We start from the raw sequence: 13049 nt of genomic DNA, 5'->3' as shown, positions 1-13049 counted from the left end.
AAGGTGAAGAAGTGAGATAAATCTTCGCTCGACTTCACCTTTCGTCCGGCTCCGAAGAAAAACCTGGGATTTCTTCTTGTTTCACCATCTTTCTAAGCTCTTCTTCTTCTTCGAAGAGCAATGAATGATCAGAGTCTTTTCTGTCACTGACTTGTGGCCAGCAGCAGAGGCCACTGCCCTAACCCAACTTTGGGGTAGCAAAGGTGCCAGTTCTCCAGGTTTTCTGTGCACGGCGAACTGTGGGGGTCCATCCCCACTTTGGTTGGGGACAGAAGACGCGAAAGCATGGGTGATTGCCGGAAGGCCCTCTCACTTGGTTTGCCAAGTGTCTGATGTGGTTTCTTGAGACCGATGCCCCACGATAATGTCAACAATTATCATGCTTGCTTCCCGGAAAGCAACTTCCTACCGACGCTGCTGGTTTCTTTCGAGTTGCTTACCGAGCAGCTGTTGCTGTTGTTGACATCGCAGCTGCTGGTTGTATTGTGGAAGTCTTCTTCTTCTACACACAAAGATTGATGACAGCTTTCCATGCCGTGTTCATGAGAGAGGTCGAATTCATTGCACTTCCAATATTAGCCGAAGAATATGTGGAATGCATGTCTCTGAGCTCCATGATTGAATCATAAAGCTCAAGATGTTCAAGATGGCAGAAACTGCTCATTTTCACAAGCACAATCCAACCATTAAGCTCAGCTCAAACATTTTCATCTCGCCTTACTAGAAAACTTCTCTTCAACGAGTAAGTAATCAGTCTGAACTCATTGCAGTCGTTTCTATTACGCTCAATTTTCTCTGTGAATATGGTTGCTCGGAGATCCATGAAACCTTGATGCATTTGGGGGCCTGTGTTCTTCTTCTTCGCATGAATCGAGAGCTTTTCCTTGGTCAAAACAGACCATTCTTTGATCTTGACTAATCGCACTTCTTGTGATGCTTAAGAAATCTCGATAATTATCGAATAGATCCTATCCTGTCTCTTCCACCCGCTTAACCATTTAGATAGATCGATGATTTCTCGATCACTACGACTTCGACTACAATAAAAAAATGTTTTGTTGGAGCATTAGATGGACTTTTGGCATTGTCATGATCCCAATGGTTCTGAATCACTCAACCAAGAAATGAGCTCATGGCAAGCCCAATAATAATTATAGTGGTTGAATTTTATAAAGATTAAAAATATATATATTTATTTTTTATATTTAGTAACATTATTTAAATTATTATGGGCATGAAAAAAAAAAATTTATTTTTATTTGTTACTCTTTCATCTTCTTAATATATTTTTTCAAGCTTATATTTTTTGTTATATTGAAAAATTGTTTTTCTATTTTTTTAATATAATATATAATTTAATATATATTTGCATATATATATATATGTATATATATATATATATATATATATATATATATATATATATATTCAAATAATAATTTGCAGCTACTCTCATGTATTTTATTGCTAATTCTTTTAGATCATCTGATCCATGTGAGTAAAATTGCTAACTTTAGACCTCATCTACTTTCAAATTATGCTCTAACTAATTAAATATATTATTGATGGCACTTAATCTTTTTGACATCTTTGTAGCAAACATGTCATAATAAGCTTTTTTACTAATGGATTTTTTTCTCCAAAAAGAACAAAAAATTCAGGTAATTCATACTATTATTCTTAATTTCATCATTTTTATTTTTAATTTGTGTGATCTTGCAGCCACATACTGTGATATATTTTCACCATAAATACACATCTTTATGGAGACCAAAATGAATGTAAAATAAAGCTCATACCCATCTATTTTGCATCAAACTATAGAAACATGCATGGATTGGAAGGGTACAAAATTTGTGACATTATTTCCTTCAATGCCTTTTTTGGGACTGTTTATATTACTTTGTTAATCAATCATTTGCCACTCCTAATTTTTGATCCCCCACCATTTATGACTCAAATGATTTAGTGTTATATGTGGCATCAAAATCATGAGCAAAGTCAACTTTCCTAAATAACATCTTCTGTAGTAGGATTCTCATTCAACAACTCAAATCATGCATATTATATTAAAACATGATTTAGTTTCGTTTGACAATTAGCCAAATTTGTCTGCTAAGCCGATTGGCTAAACCAAATCAGCTTTTCTTGATGACATCAAATGCACAGAACAATAATATTAATTATATGTGATGTTATTTTCATTCTGACAGAGTCTTTCTGTACAATAATTGCTTGCTTTGGGAGGCATGAAAGGTAATGGACTAAATACGAAGCCTCGGCCTTGTGCGTCCACAGCCGTCCATCACTTTGAACCCGAATCTTGAAGAGCAAGAACACCGTCGGATTGCCGTCGGGTTCTAATAAGAGGAAGGTTAACGTGGCATCAGAACGGTTCAAATCTCGAGACCTCTCGCTCGCTCCCCCTTCGACCAAGTCCTCGTTGCTCGTTCTTCCCTCCGACGCAAGGATTCCTTCTCCTTCGATCGCGAACTCGCTTTGCAGTTCCCGGATTGGAAAGGGAAAGCGATGCCTATCTTGTAGCTGGTGGAGATCTTTACTCGTGGAGCGCCTCAAAGGGGCGGCTTCCCTGATCTGGTAGCTCGGCGGGATTCGCTGTCGGCGTGGCCCGAGATTGGGGGGTACAAGGGAGGAGATGGGGGCGTCCTTCCGAAGCTTGGCGTTTTGGGTGGTGGTCCTGGGCTTCTTCTTGGCGTCCGCTGCTGCTTCTGATCCGGACGATTTCCGCCGAGCGTAAGTGTGATCTGCTCTCTCGGATGTTCGATTTGCGTTGGTTAGGATTGACCTTTGTGTGCGTGCGTTTGGTGGAAAGGAATAGTTTTGGTGGGGAAAGATGAAATCTTGGAGCTGATTTCTGTTTGTGCTTGTGGATTATAGCGAATGTAATTTCGACTACAAGGGCATTTTTCTAGAGTGAGTTGATGACAATGGTAAAGGAATATGTGTAGTGGATGCATAATGGATGAAACTAGGAAAGAAAAGCCTCTTGTTAATTGTCTAGCTCTCTTTTCTAATCTACTTGAAACAAGTACCAAGGCCTGGAGTTCATCCATTCTACTTATTTGCCCCGCAGACAGAGAAATGTTAGAGATGCTACCATGCACGTGTTCACTGTCCTCCTCAGCCTCCATCTGCAAATTTATCTCTCGTCGCATTTTCGTTTCCGTGCTGTAGACCAAATTCGCCAAAACGAGGGAACTCCGGCGGTTCCTGTCACAGCTTATCAAGACTAGCTTGACGCAGAACACATTGTGATCAGCAGAATTCTATCCTTCTCTGCCACCTGAACCCCTCCCTATCATGATCTCAGCTATACCATTTTCGTTTTCTCCACCCAAGTACATTTCAATCCCTTCATGAACAATATTACTGCACCAGGACTAAACCCCACATTTTCAATGGCCAGGTGTTGCAGTGTTGGGTTTTTTCAGTGATATTGTCTGTAGAAGCTGTTGATCTTTTCTAGAAAATAAATTCAACATTAAAAATTGGTGCAAGCTCAAGACAAACATGATTTGTTTCAGATTAGTGCAACTGTATCTTGTTGATTTTCCTTTTCTTGATCCATTACATTCTCATGTGACTCTGCTGTTACATGGAAACCTCTGCATGAAACTCATCTATAACCAAACTTATGTATGCCAAACACTGGATGTGAAATTAAGTTTGGGTGAATCTTGGTCCAATTAAATATCAAATGCAACAAATTTGCTTAAATTGTTGCATGCTGCAGCCCTTAAAATCCATGAATGATTTTTTGCTTAGACTCACTGATGTCATAGTTTTGTGTACCATGTTATTATCCATTTCCCTTCATTGGAATTCGATGTATTTAAACATATATATTTAGTCAAGTCACCATCTTATGCTTTCTTTACTACCATTATGGTTCAGAATGGTACAATATATTCACATAAGAATCTTCCTTTCAGGTAAGCTCGGATTTTGCTAGTATGCATTTTCATCTTTCTAGTACCAATGTTGGTGCTTGAGGTTACTTTCAGTTTTCAGTCATATCTGCTGATTAGCATGCGACATTGGCCGGACCACCTTGATGGCTAGGTCCTTTATATATCCCTTGACACTTGGGGGAAATAGTAGACATTTTTGTTGCATCACGAAAAATTATACTGTTAAACTTTGAAACGCCCCTTCTGGTTGAGTTAGAAGGAAACTGCAAAGCTTCTTTTGCCTTTGGTTCTATCTTGATAGCTGTTTTTGCAGGTTTCCCATTGTGGAGCCAGATTCTGAACATACTAAAATCCGTCTTGCAAGAGAGGGTTTGGAGGCAATCCAAAGAATCACAAACCCTATAGCTGTTGTTGCTGTAAGTAGAAACTTTATCTCTAGACTCCCTGACAAATTATAAGAAGTTTGAGTTTTTTCCCTTGGTCGCATGGTTCTTTGTATGCAGATAGAGTCATGCACTTTTTATTTTTTCTTATTGCATATGTTCATTCTTATTGCACTCAAGTTCATATTACATGAGTTCGTTATTTTTTAACCTCTATGTTCTATAATTATTGGAGTGGTAGGAAGGGCCATGATAAGGTTATATTTTCCAACTTTATGTATTTCATCTGTGTGAATGTTTCGGCTCTACTTCTACAATACTTGGTCGGAAAACATCTATTTCTTCATATCATTTAGATGTGAACAATTAATTCTCGGTTCTTGATTGTTTTTAGATGTGGCTAGTTAGAAATGTTTGCTTTGGTGAACAATTACAGTTAGTTTTGCCTGATGACAAAATGTGGGGAAAACGATTTAAGATGGGTTGGATATGTCCCTAGAAGACCTTTAAATGCACTGTTTAGCTGCACTTAGATTTGTGGCACAAGATATAAAAGGATTTTTTCATGAAAAATATAACAGGATTTGCTGGTTCTTATTTTGACTAGTTATTGCATTCAGCAAAGCTTAATGGTGGAAAAAGTTGTGTGATTAACACTGACAGTTACTATCACCAACTTGTGTTTAATAATTTGTAAATTTTGAAGTATCCGCAAACTCCTTTGTGATATCTTTATTTAGATCATTCGTTCCATGGTTCAAAATTGACTGGTCCAGGCCAGGGTCGGCCATGAGAGATCTGATCTTGGTTGACATGTTGGACTATGGTTGATCCGCTAGAGGAAGATGAGGCACCTTCTGCTTGTCATAACTGTAGAAGCTGGGGAGGGAAAGAAGAATACTAAGAGTGGGAGGCAGACAAAAGAGAAAGCAGAAAAATGCCTGATTTTGACATCACTATGCAACAGGACCTTTGTGTTCATCATCCACCACCATCACATCATATATCATCTATCAATGCTCCGACTTTTACCATCCGCTGCCACCAAGTATGCATCTGTTCGGAGGTTTCTGAGTCAAGACTGTGTATGTGTGAGAGGATAGAATTATTGTTTAAATAATATACAAAATTACCATTTAGATATCTATTAGCACACTAATTTTATTCTTTGCTTTTGTTTACATAAATTGATTATATAAACTAATAAATAATATAAAGTTTTTATAACTATTTAGAAATGGCTTTTTAGCACACTAATTTTATTCTTTGTTTTTTCTAACTTGAGAAGTTTCTCTATTGTTAGCATATCATGCTAGCTGACTCTCCTTCAGTAAGGTCACATGTTCCTTCTCCTTAAATGTCCTATGGAGAATTTATGTTCTCCCTTAGACAGCAATCTTGTAATGGGTATTAGGATGGATATAACTTAAAGCTTTTAGACGAAGTCATCATAATAGTTTGGTGCTGCGGCAATATTTCCCCATGTAATTGTTAGCTGTCATCATCTTAACTAGTCTCATCATGATCTCCTTTTTCTTCTTGTTAACGTGATCATGATTGCTATCATAGGTTATTGGACCATATCGCTCAGGCAAATCCTTTCTTCTCAACCAACTTCTCTCCCTTTCATGTGATGAAGGTGCATTTCTTATTATTATTGCTTTCTCTCTTTTGATAAATGACTGAAGGCTAAGATTAATTTTTCAACACAAATAAATAATTACATGCAGGTTTTGGGGTTGGACATATGCGTGATACTAAAACCAAAGGTTAATTACACTAATTTTTTTAATATTTGTCTTTCCAGTCTTTATTAAGATTTGTCTTATTTCCTTATAGTAGTCGTCATGAATACTAAATTCACAATATTTCTCTTGTTCTTTTTAAGATTTAATATCCTTCTGTAATCAAGTCTCTTTTGGTGTAGGAATGTGGGTTTGGGGTACACCAGTGGAGTTAGATGTTGATGGAACAAAAGTATCTATCTTGTACCTTGATACAGAAGGATTTGAAAGCGTTGGAAAATCAAATGTATACGATGATAGGTAATATTTAAAATTCATTTATTTTGCCATTAGATATATTCATGTTCATTCTGTTCATATTCTACAGGATATTTGCTCTGGCTACAGTTATGAGCTCTGTGCTCATTTATAATCTCCCTGAGACGGTTTGTTCTCTATCTGGTGGAAATTTTATCAGCCTATAATTGGCACTAGTAACTTCTTTAATATATTCTCGATTAGATTTATTCCCTTATGAATTCATCTAAGATTTGTTTTTGGTGCTTCATGTTGTAGATTCGTGAGGCTGATATATCTCGGCTATCATTTGCTGTTGAAATTGCAGAAGAGTTTTATGGAAGGTCTTTTGAGTTCTGTTAATACAAAAAATTGTATTATAAGTTTGTTGGTTTTTTCCTTTCTAACTACTTCTGTATTTGCTCATCTGCTGCTTCTTGGAGATCAGGGTAAAGGTAATCTACTGATATTATGTTCTTAATGTTCTGGAAAACTAGACCTTCTTATAATTATTGACAATGTTGGGTATTTATACAGGGGCAAGATGTTGCATTTGAGCCTGCTAAGCTTTTGTGGCTTATCCAACGGGATTTCCTGCGTAAGCTGATGTTTTTCTTTGCCATGTGCTTGGAAATAGTTTGAAGTATCGTTAATAATACACATTTGTAATTGTGAACGTGTCTTAAAAGGCTAATAAGTAGGCAACAACAGCAACAATAAAAGATAGGCCATAAGGATGAAATAGTAGTAATTACAGCAAAAAATAAGAATATGAGGCAATAAAATGTTTTGCCAAGAATATGAAACAACGGAATCTTCTGCCGAGTACAGTGTACGGTAGGTAATCACTTCTAAGTTTTGTAAACTGAAACACCCTGTATTAGTTTGCATTTGTAAAATCATAATTATATGTTTTACTTGTATTGGCCATAAAATAAGGCATAAAGTTAGAAAAGAAAATGGCATGTCAAACAGCCTGAGATAATAAGATCAAAGGGCATCTCAAAGAGATTTTATTTCAAGTTTTCTGACATCTCAGCTTTTGTTTGATATAGTGTTTTGACACAAATTTTCTATTTGGAGTAGTCCATTAGGTTGTACGCCAGTTAATATGGTTGCTGCTTCCCAATGCCTGTGGGATTAATTTTTCTCATTTTTGTTACATTATGTAGCTTGAATTTTGAGCACCACTCTTTTGTTGATCATAACTTTGTGATATTGTTTTGTCCTTTCATGTCTGCATTTTCTTTACAATCTTTTCACGCTATGTATCATTAATTTATCTATTTCACCAAAATATATTTATTATGATTACACAGAAGGAAAGTCTGTTCAAGAAATGGTGAATGAAGCCCTTCGGCGGGTACCTAACAATAATGGTCAGTCTTAGCTGATATTCTCTTCATCTGTATTTGATACATATAGGAAACTTATACAATGCCTACTAGTTTAAATTGAAAATTCTTCATCAATTTCAGGAGACAGAAACATTGATCAGGTGTGGCCTTCGGTCAAACTGTAAAGTTAGACTTTTATGCATGAATAAACAATATTAGGATATTGTTCTAGACTAGCAGTTTATGGGCTTCGCGCCCATCTTTATTATAAAACCTTTGCTATCCTTTTCCATTTGGTGCATCAGGTTAACCAAATTCGAGACTCCTTGGCAATAATGGGTGACAATAGTACTGCCTTTAGCTTACCACAGGTAAACTTGGTTAACTTTTCTTGTCAATATCACAGTTGATCTTACGTCAATAATTATATATTAGGAGATTCAGAGATTCCAGAGAAGTCTTCTTTGGTATGCCTTTGTCAACGTTTGTTTTGGCCCAACAACATGAGAACTTCATGTTTGCTTTGAGGGCTTTAAAGAATTTTAGGTTCAAGAAAACTTTGCACAGAGCTATTAAAAACGGAAGAATTACTCTACTATAGAACATCCTAGCAGGAATCAGTGATGTGGATGTTTTAATGCACAGAAAAATATCCTGCTATATAAAACATCTTCTCAACAACTCCAACAGCAAAAGGAAAGATATGAAAAAATGTCAGTATGGTTGTTGATACTCAATAGAAATGTAATAAAACTGCAATGCCGTGGTAAATGCCCAAGAAATCAGATGAGTACCTTATGTCAAGAAATAAGGTAGCAGAGTGCTTATTGCCTCTGGCAGCAATACTTGTCTACAAAAGCAGCTCTTCGCATCAAGATGCTTACGTAAGGTGTATGTTCCATTGTTCCACCGTTAAAAGGTCAGCACACTTAAAAAAAGGATAATCCAATAGTTTCATGAAACTCTCCCCTGATAGCAAAAAGCATGTCTGTGTTTTTTCAATAATTAACTAAAAAGGGCATCTGATGAAGTGTTGAACATGCGTCAAGAGGTATCTAATATTTGAGTATCTATTCCAATGGACATGGTGTGCATTTTGAATTATCCATGTTTCATGTGTGCCTTAGCTTTCTCAATATTCGGGAACTTACAAGCTCTTTTATTTATCTTCTGTTGTTATTTTGTTAGCTGAATTTGGATCCAAAGTTCCATAACCTGGGTAGCATATCAGCTAAGGTCCTATTAGTTTATTGTTGTAATGTGCATCATAATTGTGTTACAATGCCCACACTTGGAAGTTATTTTTCTAAGTTTTTATAAGATAACATATGTGCTGATATTCATTTCATGCAATTTTGCCTTGTGGTGCTTACAAGAGCCTTGAACTTATGACAGCCTCATCTTCAAAGGACAAAACTTTGTGACATGAAGGACAGTGAGCTGGATCAATTGTATGTGGAAAAGAGGGAGCAGTTGAAACAACTTGTTGCAACCATCATACGTCCAAAAATTATCCAGGGAAAACCTCTAAATGGAAATGAGTTTGTAGCTTTCCTAGAGCAGGTGCTTTTGCATAAATTTCTCTTCATTCCCTAAATTATTGATTTGATACTGTCATTATCCTTGGTTATTTGTCATGGTTTACATGCACAAGTTGAGAACATCAACCTGAATTTAAAGTATCCAGAAGAAGCTCATATGCATCATGCTTAATTCTGATTATTGTATCCATTGTTTTTTTTTCAGATTCTTGAAGCCTTAAATAAAGGAGAAATTCCATCCACAGGTTCTATCGTTGAAGTATTCAATAAGGTGATTCTTGAGCGTTGCTTGAAATTATACAGTCAACGGATGGACATTATGCGGCTACCAATACAAGAAAACAGGCTGCAGGAAGTTCATGAAGAATCAAAGGCTGAAGCAGAAAAGTTGTTTGATCGGCAGCGTTTTGGTCGGCATCATGCTGAACAATCTATTGTGAAATTTGATGATGAAATACAAAAGGTACAACCATGTGTTCGATGTTAAAGTTTTGCATTGACGAGTGGTACCAATTGAGACCCTTTAAGAGCGACACTAGCATTCTTCTTCACTTTACAATCATGGATAATAAATAGGTGAAAACATCTATCAACAAACAATAGTTAGAACTGCAAATATTTTTTTAGAATTCTGGTTAATGTTTAGCAGTATAGGAGAGGAGCTGCGAGGAATATCTTTGACCCTTAAATTATGTGATTGGAAGGTGCTGCAATTTAGAAGTGCCAATATCGAGGATCTTTGAAATCTGCATATTAGTGCATACAACTTTAGATTGATGTATAGGAAACCTTTTTTTATATATAAACCATTGTATATGTTAGTCCATTGAGTTAAAATAACCATAACTATATGCAATACTAATACTTTTTTGCCATGGTGAAATCTTTATTGACAAAAATTTCTCTTTATTCCGTTGGAAAAATAGTTCCTGCTATTTCACAAAAAAACCTATGCTTTGTAGTCTTCCTGTCTCTTTTTTAGATCTCTGTTCTCAACTCTAATCCCATAAAAAGCTCTAGAAGATGGATAGGTGTAGAATACTAAACTTTAAGACAGGAAACAGAGTATAAAACTGAAAACAAAACGGTCAAAGGTATTTAAGTAATTGTTGTCTTCATATTTCTCTTGACAATGCTATGGTTTGCTTAAATAGGGACTGGGTACAAGTAACTGAACTTATATCTCAGAGGTTTAATATCTGCTTTCTTACTGAGGGGACTGCAATTGATCTTTCAAAGCAAAAGAAGAGACGAGCACTTGGACCAGAAATCAGTGTTTTGAAATTGGACTTTTGGTGGTGATACTAAAAATATGCTAGAACATGCTCTGAAGTGGATCTGGGTATAAGTAGGACTTGCCTAGTCTGCATCATGTGAAATTTTCAACTTGTACTAAATGAGATAGAACTTCTCTCTGTTCAATAGTGGTCCACTGTAGATATTCATGAATACCTGTTTCTTAAGGATAATCTTTCTTATTTTGATTTTAGGCTTGGATCTTCTGTCATGCTTATTATACTGTTTTTGTGTTTACTTGTTTGAGCACTTATTCAGGTTTACAGAACGTTTCTCCTGGAAAATGAATATCAGTCATCAAAATTATGTGAAGCCAAATACACAGAGTGTGAGGATAAAATGGATCACCTTCAAGTCATGAGACTTCCTTCCATGGCAAAATTCAATGCTGGTTTTCTTCAGTGCAATGAAACTTTTGAAAGACAATGTGTTGGACCTTCGAAAGAATTATATAAACAGAAGATGATGAAGGTTAGATTGCATGCTTTTTCAATCAGTTTTCTCCTATTTTGTGTCAATAGCATTGAGGCTTGGGCGAAATATTGAATGTGACTTGATTGTGTCAGGGAAAGAAAGTGCCATGCTCTCTTGCTTGCATGAGATAAATCTTCCTGGCATCCAACCTAATCTTGAAATGACTCTGAATCTTGTCAGTGAATTAATGAATTGTTTCTGATCTTGATTTCCAGATGCTTGGGAAATCCCGATCACTTTTCATCAAGGACTACAATGATAGACTCTCAAATTGGTTGGTGATTTTCTCACTTACTGTGGCTATGGTGGGCCGGTTTATCATCAAGTTTTTTTTGTTGGAGATTGCTGGCTGGGCGATGTTTATTTTCTTAGAAACATATACAAGAATGTTCTGGTCATCGGAATCAATGTATTATAATCCTTCTTGGCATGTAATCGTATCTACATGGGAGACTATAGTTTACAGCCCTTTTCTTGATTTGGACAGGCAAGATTTTCTCAATTCCTTTCTCATATTGTTTCAACCGAGTGTGCATCAAACCTTTTTCACTGGGCTTTTTTCAATAATATTTTTATTATTGGAGCAGATGGGCAATTCCAATTGGTATATTGCTGTTGGTCCTGCTCCTGTATTGGCGGTGTTGTGGTAGTAGGAAGCCTGGATCTCATTGGCTCTTGCCACTGTACAATAACCGCCATAGAGATGGTGACAGTCGTCCAAGATCAGATTAAATGAAGACTGAGTCCCCATGATGCTCAACTGCTCGGCCTTCCTAACCCAGTGAATCTGTGCACATTCACAGTAGACAGGCTTTCTTTTGGTGAGCCTGGCCTCACATCATTTCTGGCATGCAGAAGAAGGTGGCAGATGAAAAGCTTCAAAGCATTCAGTTACTCAATTTGCAGGTCACTTGACAGATGAATGTTTACTGTATATTCACCATTTTCGTGCTACCCTGTATCCAAATTCTATCATCTTTCTCATTGTTATTTTCATTATCTGGAACCCTGAATCATTTGACATTTGGACTAAGAAAACTAGCTAAATCATTCGGTGGCTGCCCCATCGATGGCTGCCTGGGAAGTCCACAGCAACTGTCAACTGTCGAAGCTCTTCTTTCGGCATATATCTGTATCTGATTTCAGTTAGAGGTTCAATCTGTATGGAAACAACTCGAATTGCTGGACTTTCTTTGTGGAAATGTGAACCCATGCCAAAGTGTACATTGGTGAATGCAGTTCTAATTTTCTCTGTAACGTTCATTTAGACATTAACTTGTTTCAATTGGTGGACCTGAGCAAATGTTTCTTTGTCGGATTTATTTATCGCCAGTATGACAACCTAATCTGCATTTTTAACATCAACCAAGTTAATTGTTACGAGTTTGTTCTCTTATATATATTGATCTGTGAAATTGCATGTTTATTTCTATAATTTTCTCCAAGTCATTGTCTGCCCTTTTTGTTTTATTTGTTTGATTTCAAATAGTTGAGACAGTTACATTTTCATTATTGTGTTATACTAGAGAGACATTTATCTAAATATAAATTGATATTATGATGCATATATCAAGTTAGAGGGGCAGTGCAAAAACATGTGTATGATGAGAAGTTATATATGCAAAAATAAGATTTTCTCTTATTTGCAGTCCATAACATGTTTTTGATTTTATGATGTTTGCTTGAAAATTTTTTGAAATGCATCGACCAACTAAAAAAAATGAAAATAAAGACCAAATTGATCAAACTGTGTGTTTGATAAGATAAACAAATTTCTAAAGAACTATACATGAAAGTATTTTATATTTTATATTTCCTTCTTTCTTTCCTATAATCTTCTCCTTTTTTTGTCTTTTTCCAAAAGACTATAATATCCTCGACAAAGGAATAAGATGACTTGGAACCTAGGGCTTTTAAGTCATTTTGATGATAGAACCAGAATGATTCGGTTTGATTTGGCTGGTTCTTACGGTTTCTATGAACCAGATCGGCCATGGGCGGTTCAATCAGTCCCCGGACGACGACGGACCGAGTCAAGGTCTTGTTGATGGTGGTTCCGGTTCGA

General features: G+C 36.4%; 1 protein-coding gene across 1 annotated transcript; it reads left to right on the top strand.

Moving 5' to 3' along the window:
- Positions 1 to 62: 62 nt before the first annotated feature.
- LOC135637310 (uncharacterized) lies at positions 63 to 12218 on the top strand. Its single transcript, XM_065149971.1, has 18 exons — positions 63 to 742; positions 2214 to 2754; positions 4246 to 4348; positions 5885 to 5954; positions 6046 to 6084; positions 6243 to 6360; positions 6428 to 6485; positions 6616 to 6680; positions 6785 to 6791; positions 6874 to 6934; positions 7656 to 7715; positions 7815 to 7834; positions 7979 to 8044; positions 9069 to 9236; positions 9420 to 9677; positions 10769 to 10981; positions 11200 to 11471; positions 11572 to 12218. The coding sequence occupies exons 2-18, from the start codon at positions 2657 to 2659 to the stop codon at positions 11714 to 11716; spliced, it is 1821 nt and encodes a 606-aa protein (XP_065006043.1). The 5' UTR covers positions 63 to 742; positions 2214 to 2656; the 3' UTR covers positions 11717 to 12218.
- Positions 12219 to 13049: the final 831 nt, after the last annotated feature.

The sequence above is a fragment of the Musa acuminata genome, chromosome BXJ3-4 (genome assembly GCF_036884655.1).
Source record: "Musa acuminata AAA Group cultivar baxijiao chromosome BXJ3-4, Cavendish_Baxijiao_AAA, whole genome shotgun sequence".
Taxonomy (NCBI): Eukaryota; Viridiplantae; Streptophyta; class Magnoliopsida; order Zingiberales; family Musaceae; genus Musa; species Musa acuminata.
Note: the sequence above shows the minus strand (reverse complement) of the source record. Positions and strands in the feature narration are given on the sequence as shown.